General features: G+C 47.7%; 1 protein-coding gene across 2 annotated transcripts in view; it reads left to right on the forward strand.

Annotated features, from left to right (window-relative positions):
• The first annotated feature begins 7810 nt into the window (after positions 1 to 7810).
• AHDC1 (AT-hook DNA binding motif containing 1) overlaps positions 7811 to 20354 on the forward strand; it is a 76611-nt gene continuing 64067 nt past the window's right edge. For both annotated transcript variants that reach the window (XR_011363237.1, XM_069971633.1), the window contains exon 1: positions 7811 to 8322. Coding sequence is in view for 1 of the 2 variants with exons in the window: in XM_069971633.1 (XP_069827734.1) it covers positions 8256 to 8322 (67 nt within the window). In the remaining variant the exon portion in view is untranslated. The remainder of the gene's footprint in view (positions 8323 to 20354) is intronic.

The raw sequence follows: 20354 nt of genomic DNA on the forward strand, positions 1-20354 counted from the left end.
GCAAGACAAAGATCAGGCATCCCTGCTGCATTTAGCCAGGAGCCTGGCTCTGCCAGGTTCCCTGTCCGGGACAGACCAGCTGTGGTAGTATACATGTATGGAGAATGCAGAGACTTTATTTTCTAAAGTTATACTTACATTCAAGATGCAATGCTAAACATTTAAGGAGGACAAGTCAGAGAACACCTCCACCCATGCCGTGAACCTCTCTATACAGTGCAGGGCGGTATCCTAAAGAAGAGGAACTGACCCAAATAGAGCAAAGCAGCCATAGCCAAGGCCTATGTACTCTAATCTTACAGTGCAGGTCATACCAGGACACATTGCTCAACTCAGGTAACCAAGACTGGGGCTTGTGTCACCCTTGTAGGACGGATACCCCAACACTGCAGGGCAGAAGGTGGTTTATAGCGGCAAAGGTCGACATACGGGCACAAGTTTTCTTCTCTTCTCAAGTATATCTTCTCACACGTTTCGGCAGACCACATTACTAAACTAGGTCGGGGCTTTCCCGACAAACTCGTATGTCAGACTATTTACAGGTCAATAACTATGTTTGTACCTAAACATATACAGATAACAGTGGAAGATTCAAAGAGGACAATGTAAAGCTAATATCAGGAGCAAGCACTGTGCCTGTTATGGACAGCAAGAGTAGACCCGCTGTACTACTAAACCGGTTTAGCTTTCGGCAAAGTGTCCTCTAGGTCTTCACCCTTTATCCTGTTCCAGAATGAGGAAGCGGCTAGAGGATACAAGGTCGCTCCACAAGTATGGTCCCAGTGTGAGAAGCAGCTGGCCCCCAAGGACCAGAGTTGGTGCAAGGCACAAGAGAACCGGACGATTATATGTGGTAAGCAGGCTGGATTATCAGTGAGACAGGAATTGTTGTCAGACAGGCGAAGCATCAGAGCAGGCGACTTAAACACAGGTCAAACAATCCAATTCGGCAAAGAGGACAAAGGTACAGACGAAGGCGAGGCGGAAAGCGTAAACCGAGAAACAGTAATGTGTCAGGATACATGGGAACAATGCAACAATGCTCAGGCAAGGAGGAGCAGATGGAGCAGGTAGGGATAAGCTGGCTCTATAAATTCAGAGCAGGCAGCCACATGTGCACCCTAGTGGCCAAAAGTATTATTGCAGCAGGGATTAGAAGGAGGAAGAAATACACAAAGATGGCTGTGAAGACAAGCAGCCCCAGAATCAGCATGGCGTACACCAGAAGAGTAGACAGGACTGCAGCAGGAGTGGGTCCCAGACAGTGCCATCAAGGCTCAGTGATGTTGATACCTGCTTGTTTGTGTGGCTAGCTGTGTTCCTCAAATGGTACGTAACCTGCCGGGTTGTAGTGGGTCCCTTGGGCTCTTGTCACGGCAGTCCTGAGTGGCAACTGACCCACCCGGACTGTCGGTACTGCCACCCACAGAAAGGAGACAAGTAACCCAAGGTGTGCGGTGCTGTAAGTATAGGTGCGGGTGCCAATGGAAGATGACTGAGTCCTGGTAGTATAAAAATATAACAGCTTTACTGTAAGGCTTCTCAATATAACAGTACATGTCTTTACAAGCAGATAATCTTTACACACTGGAGTGCTTGACCTTTGTACTGAAGGAGATATTTGAGAGTAACAAGAAAGAGAGGAAGTTGTAGCGGTGCTTGTAGACTGGAGTACAGGAGTTGGTCAGAGGAGCCCAAACCGAGTGTAGCAAATACTTTGCCGGAACCTGGAGATATCTTCAATAGTGAAGTGTTACTTGCACTTGTGTATAGACTTTGGTCTGACCACCTTCTGCCCCCTGGTATCGTCGAACCCGTCCAAGTAGGGTATTACAAGCCCCAACTGTTTCAAGGATCCGGAGGGTGTAGCGATCCCGGCTAAACTGACTGCGAGCTAATACTGGGCGTTGTACTGTATGGAGTGGTGGAAGTCTGCCACTCACCAAGTGTAAGTGTCTTAGTTTTGGTTTTTAAGTGTATTCAGATTTTTTTCTGACAGAGACTTGCCGCTCCCGAAGTATTTTTTCTGTTTTATCATTTATTAAGCCCCAGTTGTGGTTATTTGGGTGTAGCTAGGTGTCCGAGGTGTCCCAGTTACCTGCACTGCACAATAGGATACATAGGCATTCTGTACTGGCTGCTTTGTCTTATTAAGGCGAGTCCCTCTATAATCAGGATACTGCCCTGTTTATTGAAAACGTGTTCCTAGCGTGTGTCAGGGTGTTCCTTGGTTACCTCTCCTTTTAGTGTGCTTGAGTGTGTGCAGGAGAAAGATAATAGGCTAGAGGAGCATCTCCTATTGGTCAGCACAAAACACATGGTACACATAAAACATTAACCCATTACTTTCTTCAGCTGTGAAACAGATATGAATATAAAATACTTACATCTAGTGGTGAAACTTTAGAACACTTTATCACCACTTTAACACCACTTTAACCTGAGAGAAAAAGGCTTTTGTGATAGGTGCACAGGAAAGAGAAAAACACCAGTGGTAGGAAACCACACAGTTAGATGCTGTGCCCTACTCCAGCCACTAGGTGTTTCATTACCCCTTGTGCACAGTTGCAGTAGATGTGGAAAGGTTTAGCCTGTGTTTACACTTTGTACACCTCGCCCTCTCTTTCACACACTTTCTGGTAGTTCACTTGTAGTTTGGCTAGAGAAGAGACAACACCTGTTTTATTGAGAGACTGATACCAGTAGCTATGTGCTTCTAGACCTAGACTGAGGGCTGCGGCTCTTAACTTCAGAACAGTTACCCCCTAAGAAGAGATGAAGAGGGACTGATCCACAGTAGAGCACAGATTGCAAGTTGTCGCTCTTGACTGACTTTGCTCAACCTTGTGGGAAAACCTTTACTAGTTCAAGCACTTATTTATGCGAAACTCTGTCATCTCTGTCGCCGCACCTTGCACCTACACCTCACACCAGTTCTACCAAAGTTCTGCGGCCCGCGTGTCCAGGAGGTGGATACTACCACTCCTGGCCACCGTGACAAGTTGCCCCAAAACACCAGAGCTCACTAGCTGCATACATCTGCAACCAGCGCCCCGGGTCACGGCTACATGACATATTTGTGCTCTTTAGAGGGTTATACCACACTGTGGAGATGTGCACATTGTCCATGAGGTCAGATTCAGGAATATATTTTTAGACATGTCTGTCCTGTTAAAATTTTTGGGCATAAATGTTTTAGTTCTAAGCTCCCTCTTTCCCCCTCATCACACAATGGGAGGCATTTATTAAGTCCGGCGTTTTTTACGCCGGACTTAAAAATGCCCCCGCAGCTCCGGCGGTACGGGGATTTATGTAGAGGCGGACTGCCTGTGCGCACCGCCGAAAACCTACGCCAGCTGAGGACTGGAGTAGGTTTTCGGCGTACATTTGGGCGGAACGGATGATAAATCGCGCGGACTCTGAGTCCGCGCCCTCCGTTCCGCCCACTTCCCGCCTACTTTCCGCCCCCTTTCCGACCCCTGGCGTACTCGGCGGAAAGTGCCGATTTGCGATTATTTTATTCGCAAATCGGCCATTTGCGTATAAAATAATACGCAAATCGGCACTTTCCGCCAAAAATCATCCGTCCGCCGGATGATAAATGTGGCCCAATGTGTTGAAGTCTCAGCATTTAGGGAAGACTCCTCCTCTACAAGTCAGGCTCCGGTGACTCCAGACAGAGCAGGATCAGAACTCTGGACATCACTGCTGCTCTGTGTACTAACTTTATAATTTTAAAGCGAATGTACAATCAGGTACATTAGCTTTAAGTGTTAAGCTCGGTTCACACTATGTTTTTTTCATCTGTTTTTTTTGCAAAAACAGGATGAAAAAAAATGGATGCATTTGTGTGCATCCATTTTGATCCGTCTCCTATTTCCTAAAAAAAGGATCAAAATTTTTTAAAGTACACAAAAACGTAGTCAACCTCATTTTGTGTCTATTAAAAATAACGCATCTGTTAATCCTTTTTTTTTTTATAATGGAAGTCAATGGAAAAACGGATGAAAATAAAAAAGGGTTGCAAATATGTAGTGTGAACCCAGCCTTACACATGAATAGAATGGCATCGTCTTTGGGAGGCTAGCGCCACAGTCCATTTTACACCAGTCTCTGTTTCACACAGACAACCCCCCCCCCCCACCCATACAAATAATCACCTGGCTCGGTGCAGTCCCCCGGTGTTTCTTTATTCTCCCAGCTCTCCGGCGCACGAGTGACGTCACTGGCGCTGGGAGAACAACGGCAGGTGTGTAAGGCCGCATTCACACATTCCATGTTCCGCGCGAAACCCGGACGTGGAAGGCCTGTAACGGACTCCCCCCCACCCCGGGCAGCATCTGTGATAGGATACTGGGAGCGGAGGAACTGTGCACATGTGAGCCGCGCTATAATGAAGCAGTCACACGGCGCATATCTGTACAGTTCCCCCAGTCTTGGCATCTTATTACAGATGCTGCGGGGGGGGGGGGGGGGGGTATGGATTGGCCTTCCATGTTCCGTGCGGAACGTGTGAGCTTGTGGTGGTTGGTGTGTTCCAGTCCGGTCCTGACTCCGTCTACAATGCTTTCTTTACACTGTGTTCCAGGTCTGTGTTGGGAAAGCACGCCTGAAGCATACGCACCAGAAGTGTGAAAATGTATAAATATAGAATTGCCTACATCTGTCATTGACTTCCTTTAGTCCTGTAATATATTAAAAAGTGTGTATCCATACAGAAATAAGGGTACACCAACATATAGTAGCTAAATATACGGCAAAAGGGCAGCCCTGCAACGGTTTCAGGTAATATAAGCCTACCTAGGGAAGTGATCTTGTTGTATCTGTGGAACGTACACACAGACTTGAGTCCTGATCTCTGCTGGTAGATATCAGCCCAGGAAAGGGAAGTGATAGTGCCGTGGCCCAGGGCTCTCTGGATAATGGTGTTACAGCAGCTGGTGGGCTCTGGTGTTTTGGGGCGACTTGTCACAGTGGCCAGGAGTGGTAATACTCACCCCCGGAAACACGGGCACCGAACCTTTGTTAGAACTTGTGTGAAGTGCAGCGACAGAGATGACACAGTGCCACTTTAAACAGTGCAGAGTGCAGACATTTTCCTTCTTCATCTTAAAGGGGTTATCCAGTGCTACAAAAACATGGCCGCTTTCTTTCATGACTCTTTCATGACTCTTGTCTCCAGTTTAGGTGCGGTTTGCAATTAAGCTCCATTCACTTCAATGGAACTGAGCAGCAAAACCCTGCCCAATCTGGAGACGAGAGTGGGGCTGTCTCTGGAAGAAAGTGGCCATTTTTTTTTAGCGCTGGATAACCCCTTTAAGGGGGTGACTGTCTTGAGGTAAGAACCCACGGCATAGGCAAAGGTTACCCCAGGAGTGGCACAGGAAAACCAGGAACCTAACTGGCCTAGAGCTAGGCTAGAAATAAACCACACCAAAACTCCTCTTCCCCCCTGGCAAGGACTAGACTCCCTCTAACCAGGAAGCCCCTAACTTATTGTCACGGCCGCGGCGGCGTCCCGTGCTCCGGGCCGCCGCCGCAACCTCCCCCCTGCCCCCATGCAGCCCGGGGTCCATGTGCAGGGACCCGGCACTGCTACTAGTTCGGCCCCTGGGGGCGCCTCACCTTCCTTCGCTCCTGTCTCTTGCTGTGCCGGGCCCCGCCTCCTAGGGCGCGCGCGCGCTCCGGCTGTCTCAGGGTAAGAGGGGCAGTCCGCCCCTAATTGGTTCTTGCACATCACACTCTCCTGTAAATTCCAGCCCTGCCCCACTACAGGTGTTGGAGCCTCTACATGCTTCCCATAGCGTTTGGCCCAGCTCCCTGTTGTTTCCTGACCTCAGTCCCTGTTCCTAGTCCCTGTCCGCTGTCCCGGTTCCTAGTCCCTGTCCGCAGCTTACCCATTGTTCTGTCCACCTGTGGTTAAGCCTACAGACCTCTGCCTGCACTATCTTCTGCCTACTGCTCCTGCCACGCCTCGCCTGCTGTCACTAGCAACCAAGCCAGGGGTAGCGACCTGGGGGTCGCCTGCCGCAGCAAGTCCGTCCCGCCTTGCGGCAGGCTCTGGTGAAAACCAGCGGCCCCTTAGACTCCGCTCCCTGGTGAGGTTAGTGCCATCGCTGGTGACGGTCCAGTGGATCCACTACTCCAGGCGTTACACTTATATAGAGCCTTGTGACAGAAACTGTGTGTGTGAGAGTGTGAAAACAGGCTAAACCTTCCTACATAATAACGATGGTATCTAACAACCATCCTTCTGTGTAATATGTGAACGATTTCAGGTTAATGATAAACAATCTCTTTTGCGATCGTTTATCGTTAGTCGTTAATCGTGACAAAATGGCTCCGTGTTAATAGGACCCTATGTCTACAGTGCCACACCTATCCACAGGCTATGTCTACAGCGCCACACCTACCCACAGGCTATGTCTACAGCGCAACACCTACCCACAGGCTATGTCTACAGCGCTACACCTACCCACAGGCTATGTCTACAGTGCCACGCCTACCCAAAGGCTATGTCTACAGTGCCACGCCTACCCAAAGGCTATGTCTACAGCGCCACACCTACCCACAGGCTATGTCTACAGAGCCACACCTACCCACAGGCTATGTCTACAGCGCCACACCTACCCACAGGCTATGTCTACAGCGCCACACCTACCCACAGGCTATGTCTACAGCGCCACACCTATCCACAGGCTATGTCTACAGCGCCACACCTATCCACAGGCTATGTCTACAGTGCCACACCTACCCACAGGCTATGTCTACAGCGCCACACCTATCCACAGGCTATGTCTGGTATTGCGGCCCATGTACATTGAAATAACTGAGGTTTATCTACTATCATTCAGTGTAATTGCACATTGTTCATTGTTTTCCTTAGATCAGAAGTAATAAATGATCGCAATAACGATTGTAATAACGATGGTATTTAATGACCATCGTTCTGTGTAATATGTGACCGATCTCAGGTTAATGATAAACAATCTCGTTTGCAATCGTTTATCGTTAGTCGTTAATTGTTAAAAATCGCTCTGTGTATTAGGACCCTATGTCTACAGCGCCACACCTACCCACAGGCTATGTCTACAGTGCCACACCTACCCACAGGCTATGTCTACAGCGCCACACCTACCCACAGGCTATGTCTACAGCGCCACACCTACCCACAGGCTATGTCTGGTATTGCGGCCCATGTGCATTGAAATAACTGAGGTTTATCTACTATCATGCTCCCAACCTAATCCCGGATATAATAATTTTAGTATTATAAATATTAGTATCGAGGTCCAGCGTAACATAGTGACAATGTGGTGGTGGGGGTAAAAAAAAAAAAAAAAACCTTAAAAGAGGGAAATATACCTGTCCAGATATGTTAGTGTGCATAAACCTGGGCTGTATCCACAGAGAGCTCAGCAATTGTGCTGTATACTACAACTTCCACTATGCATTGCTGCCCAGGCACCTAAACTACATCTACCATCAGGCATTACAATTCTAACGGACTACAAATCCCATGATGCACAGAGAACGTTGAAAAAATGACGTCGAATTAAGTCAGGGGGTTTCTTTTTCCTTTTTTCCACGCATCATTCACCTAAATACTGTGAATATTCTCTGTTTTGAATAATTAGAATTCAATAAACAACGTGGCGGGGTAAAAAACTACATCTCCCGGCATGCTTTGCCATACCCAGGGCGACGTTATTCTACTTCCTGGCAAATGGAGTTAGCGCATGCGCGTAGGGATCGGTACGTCTGCACGGACTACAGTTCCCGGCGTCCCTTACTTCTCCTGTGAGAGGCCCAGCAGGGAGGACTCCATGTCCCAACATGCTCCGCGGCACTGAGGGAGAGGGGGGCGGTGCCAGCGGCGGGCGGAGGCGGCTCAGAGGCACTCAGCGCAGAGACACGGAGGAGGAGAGGGGAGAGCGGCGCTGAGACCGGGGATATACCGAGCAGACAAGCCACAGCGCCAGATACATATCCTCGAGGGATAGACGGTGCCTGCGCGGACGGGCGGACGGGGCGGCACCATACCGCGGGCTTGGCTGCTTCACCAGGGGAATACCTGGAGACGGAAGCGAAGACGCAGCAGAAAGAACCGGCGCTCACCGGGACACGCAGGGGTCTCCGAGCCCGCCGCGGCCAGCCGAGAGTCCCGGCAGCCGAGGGCGCCTCTCACCTCACCCCCCGGGGAATATCCGCTTACCGAGGCCCCGGGGACCGCACGGCCCCGTGATGATGTGACCATGCTGAGCGTGCCCGGACCTGGAGCAGCCATGAGCGGCCGAGAAGAGCCGGAGCCGGCAGGGAGCGGTCAGTGTGGGCACCGGGCACGGGGACACGTCCAGCCGGAGCGGGAGGAGGGAGGGAGGGGGAGCGGCGGGTGCCAGGGGGTTATCCCGGGGCATGTCTGCCGTGTGTGCGCCCGGTGCCAGGGAGAGGAGGATGGAGGCGGAATCCTCGGGGGGCCTCCCGGAGCCTATACAGCTATATACCCTATGTGTGTGTATATACCCTCCCCGGGGGGCCTCCCGGAGCCTATACAGCTATATACCCTATCTATGTGTATATACCCTCCCCGGGGGGCCTCCCGGAGCCTATACAGCTATATACCCTATGTGTATATACCCTCCCTGGGGGGCCTCCCGGAGCCTATACAGCTATATACCCTATGTGTATATACCCTCCCTGGGGGGCCTCCCGGAGCCTATACAGCTATATACCCTATGTGTATATACCCTCCCTGGGGGGCCTCCCGGAGCCTATACAGCTATATACCCTATCTATGTGTATATACCCTCCCCGGGGGGCCTCCCGGAGCCTATACAGCTATATACCCTATCTATGTGTATATACCCTCCCCGGGGGGCCTCCCGGAGCCTATACAGCTATATACCCTATCTATGTGTATATACCCTCCCTGGGGGGCCTCCCGGAGCCTATACAGCTATATACCCTATCTATGTGTATATACCCTCCCCGGGGGGCCTCCCGGAGCCTATACAGCTATATACCCTATCTATGTGTATATACCCTCCCCGGGGGGCGTCTCATCCTCCAGCACTCACCCCAGCAGCTGTCTAATCCTCCAGCACTCACCCCAGCTGTCTCATCCTCCAGCACTCACCCCAGCAGCCTGTCTCATCCTCCAGCACTCACCCCAGCAGCCTGTCTCATCCTCTAGCACTCACCCCAGCTGTCTCATCTTCCAGCACTCACCAGAGCGGCACTCACCCCAGCTGTCTCATCCTCCAGCACTCACCCTAGCAGCCTGTCTTAAACTCCAGCACTCACCCTAGCAGCCTGTCTCATCCTCTAGCACTCAACCCAGCTGTCTCATCTTCCAGCACTCACCAGAGCGGCACTCACCCCAGCTGTCTTATCCTCCATCTCTTACCCCACCAGCACTCACCCCAGCAGCCTGTCTCATCCTCCAGCACTCACCAGAGCAGCACTCACCCCAGCCGTCTTATCCTCCAGCACTCACCCCAGCCGTCTTATCCTCCAGCACTCACCCCAGCCGTCTTATCCTCCAGCACTCACCCCAGCCGTCTTATCCTCCAGCACTCACCCCAGCCGTCTTATCCTCCAGTACTCACCCCAGCAGCCGTCTTATCCTCCAGCACTCACCCCAGCAGCCGTCTTATCCTCCAGCACTCACCCCAGCAGCCGTCTTATCCTCCAGCACTCACCCCAGCCGCCGTCTCATCCTCCAGCTCTCACCAGAGCGGCACTCACCCCAGCCGCCGTCTCATCCTCCAGCTCTCACCAGAGCGGCACTCACCCCAGCCGCCGTCTCATCCTCCAGCTCTCACCAGAGCGACACTCACCCCAGCCGCCGTCTCATCCTCCAGCACTCACCCCAGCCGCCGTCTCATCCTCCAGCACTCACCCCAGCCGCCGTCTCATCCTCCAGCACTCACCCCAGCCGCCGTCTCATCCTCCAGCACTCACCCCAGCCGCCGTCTCATCCTCCAGCACTCACCCCAGCCGCCGTCTCATCCTCCAGCACTCACCCCAGCTTTCTCTGGTTCCGTCCGCATCCCCTGCATGTCTGCCCGCTGGCTGCCACGCATGTGCCCTGGGTCCCCCGTGGGCGCTGCACCCTGTCTGTCAGTGTAGGCCTCTCTGGCCCTTTAAGCATGATGTGTGTGCATGCACTAGTTATGGGCGAGTATCTCCCACTTGCACACCTGCACTCCCCAGGTCAGTAAACTCTCTGTCATCGCCTCCCCTATAGCTTGCACGGCTCAGTAAGCTGTCACTTGCGGTAAGCTCTCCCTCAGATAACCATTATCACCTTTACACTTGCTTCTCACCTTTAAGATCACTATAGTTTTTACCTAAAATAAGGGATGACACCATCTCAGCCTGTTATCTCCCCTCTCCCCCTCCTCCTCCTCTCTCTTCTAATTAAAAGGTGCCATTATACCCTGGGAGAGGTGGAGGAGGGGCGGGAGGGTCAGGGGACATATGTCCCAGCTCAGGTGACAGGCATTGTCTGAGTGCCTCTGCTTTCTCCCTCTTCCCTTAACCCGTGGTGGTCAGAACAATGGTCGGTCTGTATTTCCGTGCAGCTGTGTTATTTCTCAGCAAAAAAAAAAAAAATCCTATAGCGGGTAACGTGTGTGTCCTTTTATTGTTGGCCCCAGAGATGTGCGGGTATGGGTGATGGGGGGCCGCTCCGTCTGCGGAGGAGAATGTGGCGTCTCCAGGTGACATCACGAGCCCCGGGTCTCCTCTGACATATAGTGTTTATTATTTTTGGTGTGTATTATATAAAATGTGTGTGTCCTAGGCAAAAACAATGACACTGGGAGGGCGGCAGCCAATCGGTGGCAAGGGGCGGTGCCTGGGAAAATATCACACTCATATATACATATTTACATTTACACAGTAGTCTGGAGGAGCTTGAGGTGGCAGAGAGAAGGGAGCAGGGCAAGTTAGACGTAAGTGCTCGCCGGCTTCATGTCTAGCCACCATCTCGACTGGCAGTATTGATTGTCACCAATCCTGTATATATATATATATACTGCTGTATACACCCTCTGCGTCTATATGTTCCTGCTGCTCATTCTATCGTCTACTGGTTTCAATGATTTGCCGGCACCATGCAGCCACAGCTCACACATTGTCACTGTCTCCATCCTTTTTTTTTTTTTTTTTTGTATGCACGGCTTTTGTGTTGCCCATGTGTTGTATTTTATTATATATATATGTGTGTTTTAATATATATCGTTATAGTTGCGTCCGACGTTAAGGTTGTTTGTAAACTAGTTGGGTTTTGCTCACTGTGGAGGATCTACTAAACATACAGCAAAGATCAGAGCTCATTGTGTTACAGCAGGGAGCTCTCTATATGTGAGGAGGAAGAGGTAGTAGCTCTTGCACTAGGAGATGATGGTGTTCTATACAAAGCAGCCGAGGTCCTTTGAATGTATGGAGCCTTTTTGGATGTGTGTTGTATAGGGATCAGGGCTTGTTGTGGATATCTGTGGCTAAACCAGGGACCAGTGTTGGTGATGTCTGGTTATTCCTTTCTTCAGCTAGGGGGCAGGGAATCTTTGGCTCTCCAGCTGGTGCAAAACTACAACTCCCATCATGCCTGGACTGCCAAAGCTTTAGCTGGAGAGCCAAGGTTCCCTGCCCCGGAGCTAGGCCATTTTTGGTCATCTGAGGATATTTTTTTTTTCTTGCAATCATGGCACTGGTATATGGATAATGTCATATTGTATGATACTAGTCAAGGCAATATTTCACTTTGTATTGGTAATATTATGTTACTGTAATCTGTGGAACTGTGCCAAGACTTGGTGGAGGTTAGTGACCTATAGCGCCGGGTGATGGACTGAACCAGACTAACATATTCCTTTTTCAATCCTAATTTTTTTTTAACAACTAGTGGGACTGCTTATTGTAAAATGTGCTGATGGGATAGACATTTTATTGGTTTGTCTGGTCGGCCAACACATTCATCATTACCCAAACAACTCTCCGAGCCTCCATAAGCGGGCACACACTTATCCCATGTCCAGGTGGTTACATGCTCATAATCTTGGTAGTTTCCATCCCAGATAATTCAGCTTCATCTGATCTATTGCTGTCACCCCTCTGTATGGGACTTTCCAGCATGTAGGTTCTCTTCTGTTACTTTCTGGCATATGTTTGAGGGATGGTGTCATGTTTTAAAGGCTCCATTCCAGTCTGGAACAAAGCGTTATACTAGCAGGGACACTCGCAGTTCTCTCCCTTGTGTTAGGTCTTGTCTGTTAAATTTTGGAGTTCTTATGGTTTCCATCCAGAATTGCTCCTCTAAAACACTATTACAGCCATGGGGGGTGGGGGGTATTCTAGCCTAGGTCATGTATTGACGATGCTGGGGTATACTTCTGTATTCTGCTGTAAATTAGTGCGCCCTTCCGGTCAGCTATTACCTTCTCTTGATGTTTAAAGTTTTTTTTTATCAATGTAGCTCCAAAAGCGGTGAATATAGTAGATGTTCCCTTATATTCTGCATGTAAAGACTGTTCTTCTGGGGGTTGTGAAAATGCTGACCAGGAAGCATGTGCGGTGCGGCCTCCCTGGGGTTTCCATTAGCCTTCATTAACAATACAATCAGGTCATTAGACAATGGTACATAATGAAATGCCATCATTTCTAGTGCATTGTATATGTGATCATGGTGGAGCCCTATAGCGTGCAGCTATTTACTATGTATATTGTGGTTTTGTTGTTATTTATAACATTGTATAATCTAATAACCCTGACATGCCTCGTCATACATTGTTTCCAGTGGTGGAATGCTACATAGTAACAAGCATGGTTCTCGCATAAGGGTTATATAGGGGATGGGGATATAGTGTAGAAATGCTTATAAGACTCCAATTAGATCAGGTAGAGAGAATCCTATAAATTATTTTGGGTTTTATGAGTCTTTGTATCGTTGTGCCATGTCTGTAGAATACTTGCAGTTCTAAATTTAAATCCAGGATAGGGAACCTTAGCTCTCCAGCTGTTGCAAAACTACAACTCCCATCATGCCTGGACAGCCTTCGGCTGTCCAGGCATGATGGGAGTTGTAGTTTTGCAAAAGCTGGAGAGCTAAGATTCCCTATCCCCGCTTTAACAGAAACCCCCTTGCCCATTTATATCATGGCTATAATGGAGAAAGTAGGCACCTGTTTGTCTGACACGCTGGATGAGTTTATCACCAGATTGGCTCATTGCGGTAGAGTCCTTTTACACAGGCTGATTATCAGTAATGAGTAATATTTCCTGACCCCATGATCGGCCTGTGTGACAGAGCCAGTGATCGGCCGATTTACTTATTCATCGGCTGAATCTTTTGTGCGGCCGTGTAAATTATAGTTGTCGAACCCACGTTGAATTTTAATGGTCGTACGATTCATTGAGCTGCAATCTGGCGCTGATCTCGCTGATCGCAACCTGGGCCCCGGCCCCCAGACATTGCGCTGTGAGCTGATTATACTTATCTGTGTACAAGACCCTACAGGTTGTGATAATGAGATTAAAGGGTTCAATCAGGCCACACGTAATGCTTAAAGGGAACCGATCGTCACAGAATCCGGGCCAGAACCTATTAACCTAGCGTAATATAGGCAATAGCAGTCGTCCCAGACGTAAAAATACTCAGTTTCAGCGTAACTCGTAACCCCTTGAAGAGTAAGTTTTAAAAATATGTAAATTGCTGTAATCTAGTCATGGGGATGGTCCTCCAGCACAAAGTCGTGAACGTATCCCCTGTAATCACGCCTGTCTGGGTGGGATTCTCCATGTCAGAGACCCCCACCCCCCACCCCCGTGTCATAGGGGGGCCGTCCTGTAATCGTCCCCGTGCGATGGGGGCTCAGACTCAAAGAATCACACCAAGAGAGGCATCATTACAGAGGAATGTTCACGCCATCTGTGACTACTTTGTGCCGTAGGACCGCCCCCATGACTAGATAACAGTCATTTACATACAGTGTGGGAATTTTTCTAAATCTTGACTTTTGGGGGTTAAAGGGGTTATCCAATACCAATCACCACAAAATAGGGCCAGAACATAGCATAATATAGGCAGTAGCAGTGTTCCCAGATATACAAGTACTCTTAAAGGGGTTATCCAGCACTACAAAAACATGGCCACTTTCTTTCAGAGACAACACGACTCTTGTCTCCAGCTCAGGTGCGGTTTGCAATTAAGCTCCATTCACTTCAATGGAACTGAGCAGCAAAACCCTGCCCAAGCTGGAGACAAGAGCGGGGCTGTCTCTGGAAGAAAGTGGCCATGTTTTTGTAGCGCTGGATAACCCCTTTAAGTGTAATGCTGAGTACTTGTATATCTGGGAACACTGCTCCTGTCTATATTATGTTCTGGCCCTGGTACCTGGGGTTGTGCCATAGTAGTGTGGACCCCATTCACCATCATTAGTGTACTAAACATTGCACAACTAATGTAGTGCAACCAATGTAACTGTATAGTGAAAAAACAAATGGGGAGATGTATCACGAGGTCTTATAGTCAGATCCCCTGTTGCCCATAGCAACCAATCAGAACTCTGCTATCATTTTAGCAGAGCAATGTGAGAAATGAAAGCTGGGCTCTGATTGGTTGTTATGGACAACACAGGCGGCTTGATGAATCTCCTCACAGGCCTGCTTACCTCACCACTGCCAGGACATCTCTGCTCCTTTCCCTCCTCCCTCCCAATGGAAATAATGGGAAGGGTAATTTAGCAATGGGTTTTTTGTATAAAATGGCTTATTTTGAACCAGTTTCTTACTTAGCTATTTGTCAATTTTTGCGCATAACAAAGGAAAGGTCAATGTCGGGCAAAAACGTGACTATAAATGCCCCCGACGTGTTCACAGCAATTTTATAACACCTTTTTTTTTATATATATATATATTCTGTACACTGCATGGAGCTGTATATGTGTGACTACATAGGGCGCTCTTACTGATGATCCTTGTTTATCTTGTGTGTGTGTATGTATATATATATATATATATATATATATATACTGTACATGTGACTACATAAGGCGCTGTTACTGATGATCCTTATTAAATAAATATATATATATATATATATATATATATATATATATATATATATTTATGTACGTGTGATGACATAGGGCACTGAACTGATGTTTAGTGAATGACAAGTAGCTCGTCTTGGTGAGATTTTCCGTTCCTAATTACGAAGCCCCCATCACATGGCGCAGACCCTCCTCCTATGGATAGTTATTACCACTTTTTGTGTGTTATCTGCACAGGAAGGGAGAGGTGCCAGCTTAAGCTCAGTTATCAGATCGATGGTAGAGCCCTGTCGGATTTCTCCCCCCACCCTCCTCCCCCCCCCCTCGTGCCCTGGAGCCTGTGCTGGCGCTCTCTTCCCCCCTCCCTCCCAAACTGCTGCAGCAAGGAGCGGTTGGGGGTCAGCGGAAAATATGTGGCAAGGACCTGACAGACAGCAGGCATCAGAGAGTAGGCCGCATCCCAAAGGAGAGGGGGGGGAGGAGAGAGACAGGGCTGATATTCCTGAATAAGGCAGAAGGCTCGGAAAGGGAGGGGAAGTACGGGGGATAAATTGGAGCACAGGAGATAGTAGAAAGACACCAGGAAAGGGGAGTTGACAGGTAGAATAAAAGTGGTTCTGTACCGGGGGTTTAGGGGGGTTCAGCCTAATGGAACGAGGAAGTAATTGAAAGCAAATAATTTTCCAGGTGGCTGGAATGGGAAGCTGAAATCCAATTAACGGCCATGAAAGACTAAGGTGACGCATTTTAGGATTTGCTTTTAGTTTTGTTCCTGCACCCGATACCACCGATGCTTATGTGCAGAGAACGACCTGTTGAATTTATTGATAGAGCATAATAAAACTGCCTCATTGTGTGCAAGTCCGAAGCGCAGTGACCCAGACTTCATCAATCTATGGAAAAGAGCTGGGGTCATTTGCCCGGAGCAGCCAATCACATCTTTGTTTTACCTTGTTAAGGGTGTCTATACACCTTTAATAAAACCGTTTAGCCGACTGTTATGTCTCGAACGTTGATGTGTTATCCCTTCGGAAAATGGAGGGTCACCGTCGGACTGCCCTGGCTTATCTCTTAGAGAACAATGGGGTCATGCAGTGAAAATACATCACAGCTGACTTCTATTTCCACCAATATCTGTTAGTAGAGACTCAAGCCACTATTACATGGGGCGACTTGAGGTGTCAGCCATTATATGCAGCGGCAGCGAGCTGGTGAGGGGGAGGTGCGGGGGGCTGCCCGGGTGATCGCTAGATTGTCTGGTTAGCCCACAGAGGATAGCGGCGGTCTGCTACCGCCGCTCCTATTCCCCAGAGCGATGGCAGCAGATCGCTGCTATATGAGCCGTTTGTCTTTCAACTTGTTGAAAGACAAACGACTACAACGATCAGCCGACATCATTCATGCCGGCTAATAGTTGTTTTCTATTACACAGTACACCCGATAATCGTTTCGTGTCATAGGGCCTTCAGACGCCCCTTCATGCACGTTATACCGACGGCCTTCCCCACTGCCAGTGGCGGCTTTGGCTGACTAGTATAAAGATGCAAAAGCTGAGTTGTGATTGGTTGTTATAGGCACCAATTACACCAGTTTTTGTTTTGCACAGGTTGATAAATTGTATGGATGCTACTAACCTTGCTTGATTTTGATGTGGCTTTTGTGGATCCACTTTCCATTCTTAGTGGGAATTGGCGCTGTAGTTGATTCGATGTGGATTTGGGCCGAAACTGATATGAATTGCAGGGAAAAAAAGAATAATGTCACTTCCAGGTGTCCTGGATGCGGATTAGCCCTGTGGAATGAGAATAATCCATGGCCAAATCCACAGCGTACATGAAAGATTTGCCTTGGATTTTTGCCAAAGGCTTTTCTATATGTACCAAAAAGGTAAAATAGATTGTCCTCATGAGCAGTTTATTATTTTTTGTGCCAATTTTATTGTTTTATAATAAGTAACATCAATAAAATTTATAGTGCTGGAGTGTGTGTTCTGCTTTGATTTATAGGGATATCGCACTATTGCTTAGTGAGCTAGAGGGGCGTCCATAACTTGAATGCCAAATGAGAAAATATTTACTGAAATAGTAGTAGATGCTTGGAACAAACTTCCAAAATCTACAATAACAGAATGTAAACCTACCTGAGATATATAGGTATCTTCTCTCTCTCTCTATCTATCTACACTAATAGGGCAGACTAGATGGACCAGGTGGGCTTTTTCTGCAGACATTCTTCTATGTTTCTAGAATAAGGCGTCTGATAAGGGGTTGCCCATTGTACTGCTTTGTGTGATTAGTCGTTTCCATACATGATGCAGATAACAGAATACCTCACCAGCAGTTGGAACAATCTGAAATATCAGCTTCCCACCAGTTGCCCTGGGTGTCATTTACAAGGTATGGACATGACACTGTATGACTATGGGGTGAAGATGCTCCACAGACCATGTGTATAGCGTTGAGCGAGCTTCGAGCACGCTCAGGTTCGTCCAACCTCGAGTGTGCGGCATTTGATTAGCGGATGCAGTTGAATGCGGCTCTAAGGAGTCCTGAAAAACATAGATACAGCCATAAGGCTTTGTTCTCACACTGTTCAAATTTATTTAATTGCAAATAACGGCCAATGTTTTGCATTGACAGTAATTATTTGCCTTTAATGACGGCCATCCTCTCAATTTTAAGTGTGTGAACATAGCCTTACTGTGTTTTCAATCCACTCCTGGTTTTGGTTGCAAAATACTGTGTTGAAACATAGTCACAGGCCGTATCCAACTACTGCAACCACACGCTCTCGTTCAGATGAACCCGAGCATGCTCGACATTCACTCTACTTTAACCATATGGTGTTGGTGTCATGTGTACACGTAAACAGATATGTATAGTATCTTCCAGGGGGTGTAATGCCTCGCTTGCTCTGACAGAGTAGAATGGGAACACTTTGGACAACCATGGCCAGTATCATCCATCAGATGAGGATATGGGTGCACTTGCTTACAGCCCCGTCTCCATCTTCTCCACATCATATTCCTGGCAGCTCTGGCGTCCTCCTTTCTTTATTATCCCCCTTTTGAGGCATCTGATAGTTGTACATTATGATTTCCAAGCATTGAAGGAATTGACTTGATGTGCAATATAACTTCTCCTGCCTTTTCAGCATGTCTTTGCATAGTTCATTCATACAGTCTTACATTTATCTTTTCATGTATCTGGGGAAGTGACATGAAAAAGAATAAAACTTCTGTTATGAAGTGTGAGAATGATAGGAAATATATACTACACCCCAAGATTACTGGCAGCTGGTCCCTTACCATATATAATACACACAATTATACACGTATTGGCCCACTTTAGTAATGTTTAGGCATGTGTAATAGATACTGAAACAGATTGCATTAACAAGACCACAAGAGTCATCATGGGGCGTTTCAACATTAAAACCAACAGAACAGTAATTCCCATTTCTAAGATATACACTGGTGTATGGTTTATGGTGAGGTATTACAGTGGTGGTTTTCTCGTTCCTAATGATGGGCCTGGACCAGGGCGGATGGTCTTGTGACTCACCATTGTAGCGTGCGTACGATTGATCCCATAGGACTTTGTTTAGCAAAGTCCTATATGTATGACCAGCATTATGGTGAGTTCTCATGTCAGTTTAGTTGCAGAAATTTTTGTAGCTGCACCCATTTATGTCAATGGAACTTGTGGGAAACAAAGTGCTTGCTGCAGTGTCAACCATTTAGAAGATAGAAGCCCCATTTGAATTCACCCTTATTGGTAGAATTTATTTCTTTTCATTGATATCCTGGTAACTTGGGGTTCTTTTACACGTTCAGGTAAATCGCTTAAGCTTTGGTTTAGCTGAAGACAAACTATGTTTTTTTTTTTTCTTTCTTTTAAACAATAGGTGTTAGACAAGAAGATAAATCGATGGGAAAAGTCGTAATTGCATGCGCATACTGTATGTACCATGAATGATCATAATTGTTTTTGTATCTATATACTGTGATGATTATTGCGTTCATATCTATATACTGTGAACAATGAAAGAGCCCTATTACACAGAGCGATAATCAAGCGAATCGCCCCGATTCGCCTGTAATAGAGACAATGATCAGCCGATGGTACTAGACCTAAAACCATCGTCCGTGCTGCGCTACCTGTAATAGTGATGCACGGCCGACAATTTACATCACCTGTCCATATTCCCGGTGTTCTCTTGCACTCTTCTTCCGGTCCCGCACGCTGCAGCTTCCGAGCGGCCTGTCTAAGCTGACAGTCCGCTTATCCTATAACTGGCCGCTAACGATGTCTCTGCAGCCCTTGCTAAACGATTATCAGGCCATGTAATAGGCCTAGTAAACGAGCGCCGATCTGCTTGATTGTTTACAGAATTGATCAAACTGCAATCAGCCCATGTAATAGGACCCAAAGACTTTTTAACAGCATTTAGCGTTATGCTTTACAGCCAGTCCCGTGGACCTTGACGAGAATAGACCAGACCTGCCCAATTGAATTGAGTGTGAAACATTATGCTGCGTTTACACGAAACGATAATTGGCCCGATCGTACGATTAACAATGTCGGACTAACGTTTTTTTCATAACTATCAGCGTTTATACGGTACAATATATCGTACGGGAAATTCGTTTTGCGGTCGCTTAAGCCTATCTCACACGTTGGTTAAAATTGTCGAACGACTGTCCACACGGAACGATCTGCGAACGACTATTTGAGAACTTGTTCAAAGATCAAAATGAACGATTTTTCTCATCTTTTGATCGTTCGCTGCGTTTACACGTACAATTATCGTTCGAATTCGATCGTTATCGCGCAAATTCGCACGATAATCGTTCTGTGTAAACGCAGCATTACTGAGCGTGCTTTGTGACCTTTAAAGTGCTCTTTCCACAGGGAGCTGCTATTGGCTCATACTGGTGCTATCTTACTACTGGTGCCGCCTTTTACTGTAATGCTGAGAATGGAAATTGCGAGATCTCAGGATTATTTTTTATGTGCAAAGTGCAACATGAAGCATTAGAGAAAACATCACCAAAAAGTCTTTAAAATGTTTAATATAAAGTGTAATTTTCAAATTTATTGTGCTGCTGGAGCTACTGGAAACATAACAGGTGTGTACTTACCTGTCCCTCTTAGCCGCAGGTTCCCAGGCCGTCTGGTGTCTGCCGCTATACGCTTCTTCAAAACTTCCACTCATGTCTGGTGTGTTCAGGAAATGATCTATTCTGTATATTCTAGGCGGCTGGAACTAGCAGTTGCAGTGGATCAGGACAGGTAA

Source organism: Dendropsophus ebraccatus, chromosome 5 (assembly GCF_027789765.1).
Source record: "Dendropsophus ebraccatus isolate aDenEbr1 chromosome 5, aDenEbr1.pat, whole genome shotgun sequence".
In the NCBI taxonomy this organism is placed as follows: Eukaryota; Metazoa; Chordata; class Amphibia; order Anura; family Hylidae; genus Dendropsophus; species Dendropsophus ebraccatus.